We start from the raw sequence: 1,224 nt of genomic DNA, 5'->3' as shown, positions 1-1,224 counted from the left end.
CAGTTCTGATTAGGCGGGAGCTAACAAGCCATTGCAATGAAGGCAAGAGACTATGCAAGCCTAGGGGTCGATCAAGTCTCTGAAATAGTCTGCAGACATGTTTGTGCATAAGCATTTGTGCATTTTTCCGGGGTTTGGGTCCATAGCTTTCATTAGAATTTCCAAAAGCTCTATGAAGCTGCCCGCCCTACACCACACACCCATATACAATGGATTTCTGTCACTGGGTAGCACCTTCAAGGGAACAGTAAGGGCTTTTTAATTTTTCTGTGCAAAAAAAGCACTAACATAAACTTAGAGAAATAGCAGTAATTTACATTTTTAATGCACCTAAATAAGTTCAGTGACTCCTTTTTATTGAACATGATTATTTACAAGAAAACATGCAAGAGATTAAGAAACCATTTTTATTTCTTCTTGGGTACAACCAGAGATGTTGCCTCACACCTTAAAAATAAATAATCTCATCAATAAGTCTTGCACACAACAGGATATTAAAAGTCCTTCTTTACTTTCACATAGAAGAGCTCAAAATGTTAATAGGTTTGGGATACAGTACAATTCCACAAAAATTCAGGCTGACCATGGAAACCAACACGTGCCATGGAGAAATCATTCCTCATAGCACAGCGCTTCCTTGTCACCCAGAGAGCACACTGATGGGCATTTTAGGCACCCATTCTATTGACTGCAGAGGGGTTTCTTCATAACTAGTCTGCAAATCCTCTATATGGCTGCAGAGTAATCTGCGAACATCTCATTAAAAATGAAAATAACTACTGCAACTGAGGTAAACCAAACAGTTGTTTCTGTTTATTGGCACTGTGGCCCACAATATGTCACATATGTATAGCACACTAAAGTTCAAGATCCTGGGAACAGGATTATAAATGTATTCAAAGGGAGGTTTTGCTTGTTTGTTTTTAACCAATGACTCTGCTGTCTCTCCTCCAAGGGAAAGAAAGAGGATTTATTGAATAGCACCATCGATCTAAATCTGATTGTCAAGTAGGACTTCTGCAATAATGTTGAAGGTAATACACTGCTGTCCCTTGCCCCAGCTTCGGGTGGTGTTTGTCCTCCCAGCTCCTTTGCCAAGGGTGGTTTATGCAGACAGCCATGCAGCACTAAGCCTCTCACTGGACTGGCCCTTTGCTAAAGGCTCGCTGACCAGCCTGCATGGTGCAGGAGGCTGGCTCGCAGAAACCAGGAGGGCCAGCAGGG

At 42.0% G+C, this 1,224-nt stretch overlaps 1 protein-coding gene across 1 annotated transcript in view; it reads right to left on the bottom strand.

The window, feature by feature from the left end:
- Nucleotides 1–393: 393 nt before the first annotated feature.
- The window catches only part of COL9A1 (collagen type IX alpha 1), a 125,145-nt gene continuing 124,314 nt past the window's right edge, over nucleotides 394–1,224 (bottom strand). Inside the window, 1 exon segment of the mRNA XM_015568161.1 lies at nucleotides 394–1,224. This exon segment is cut by the window's right edge and continues 21 nt beyond it. Within this exon segment, the coding sequence (XP_015423647.1) occupies nucleotides 1,137–1,224 (88 nt within the window). The 3' untranslated portion in view covers nucleotides 394–1,136.

Source organism: Myotis davidii, unplaced genomic scaffold, assembly GCF_000327345.1.
Source record: "Myotis davidii unplaced genomic scaffold, ASM32734v1 scaffold803, whole genome shotgun sequence".
NCBI lineage: Eukaryota > Metazoa > Chordata > Mammalia > Chiroptera > Vespertilionidae > Myotis > Myotis davidii.
This window is presented reverse-complemented; position numbering and strand designations above follow the sequence as displayed.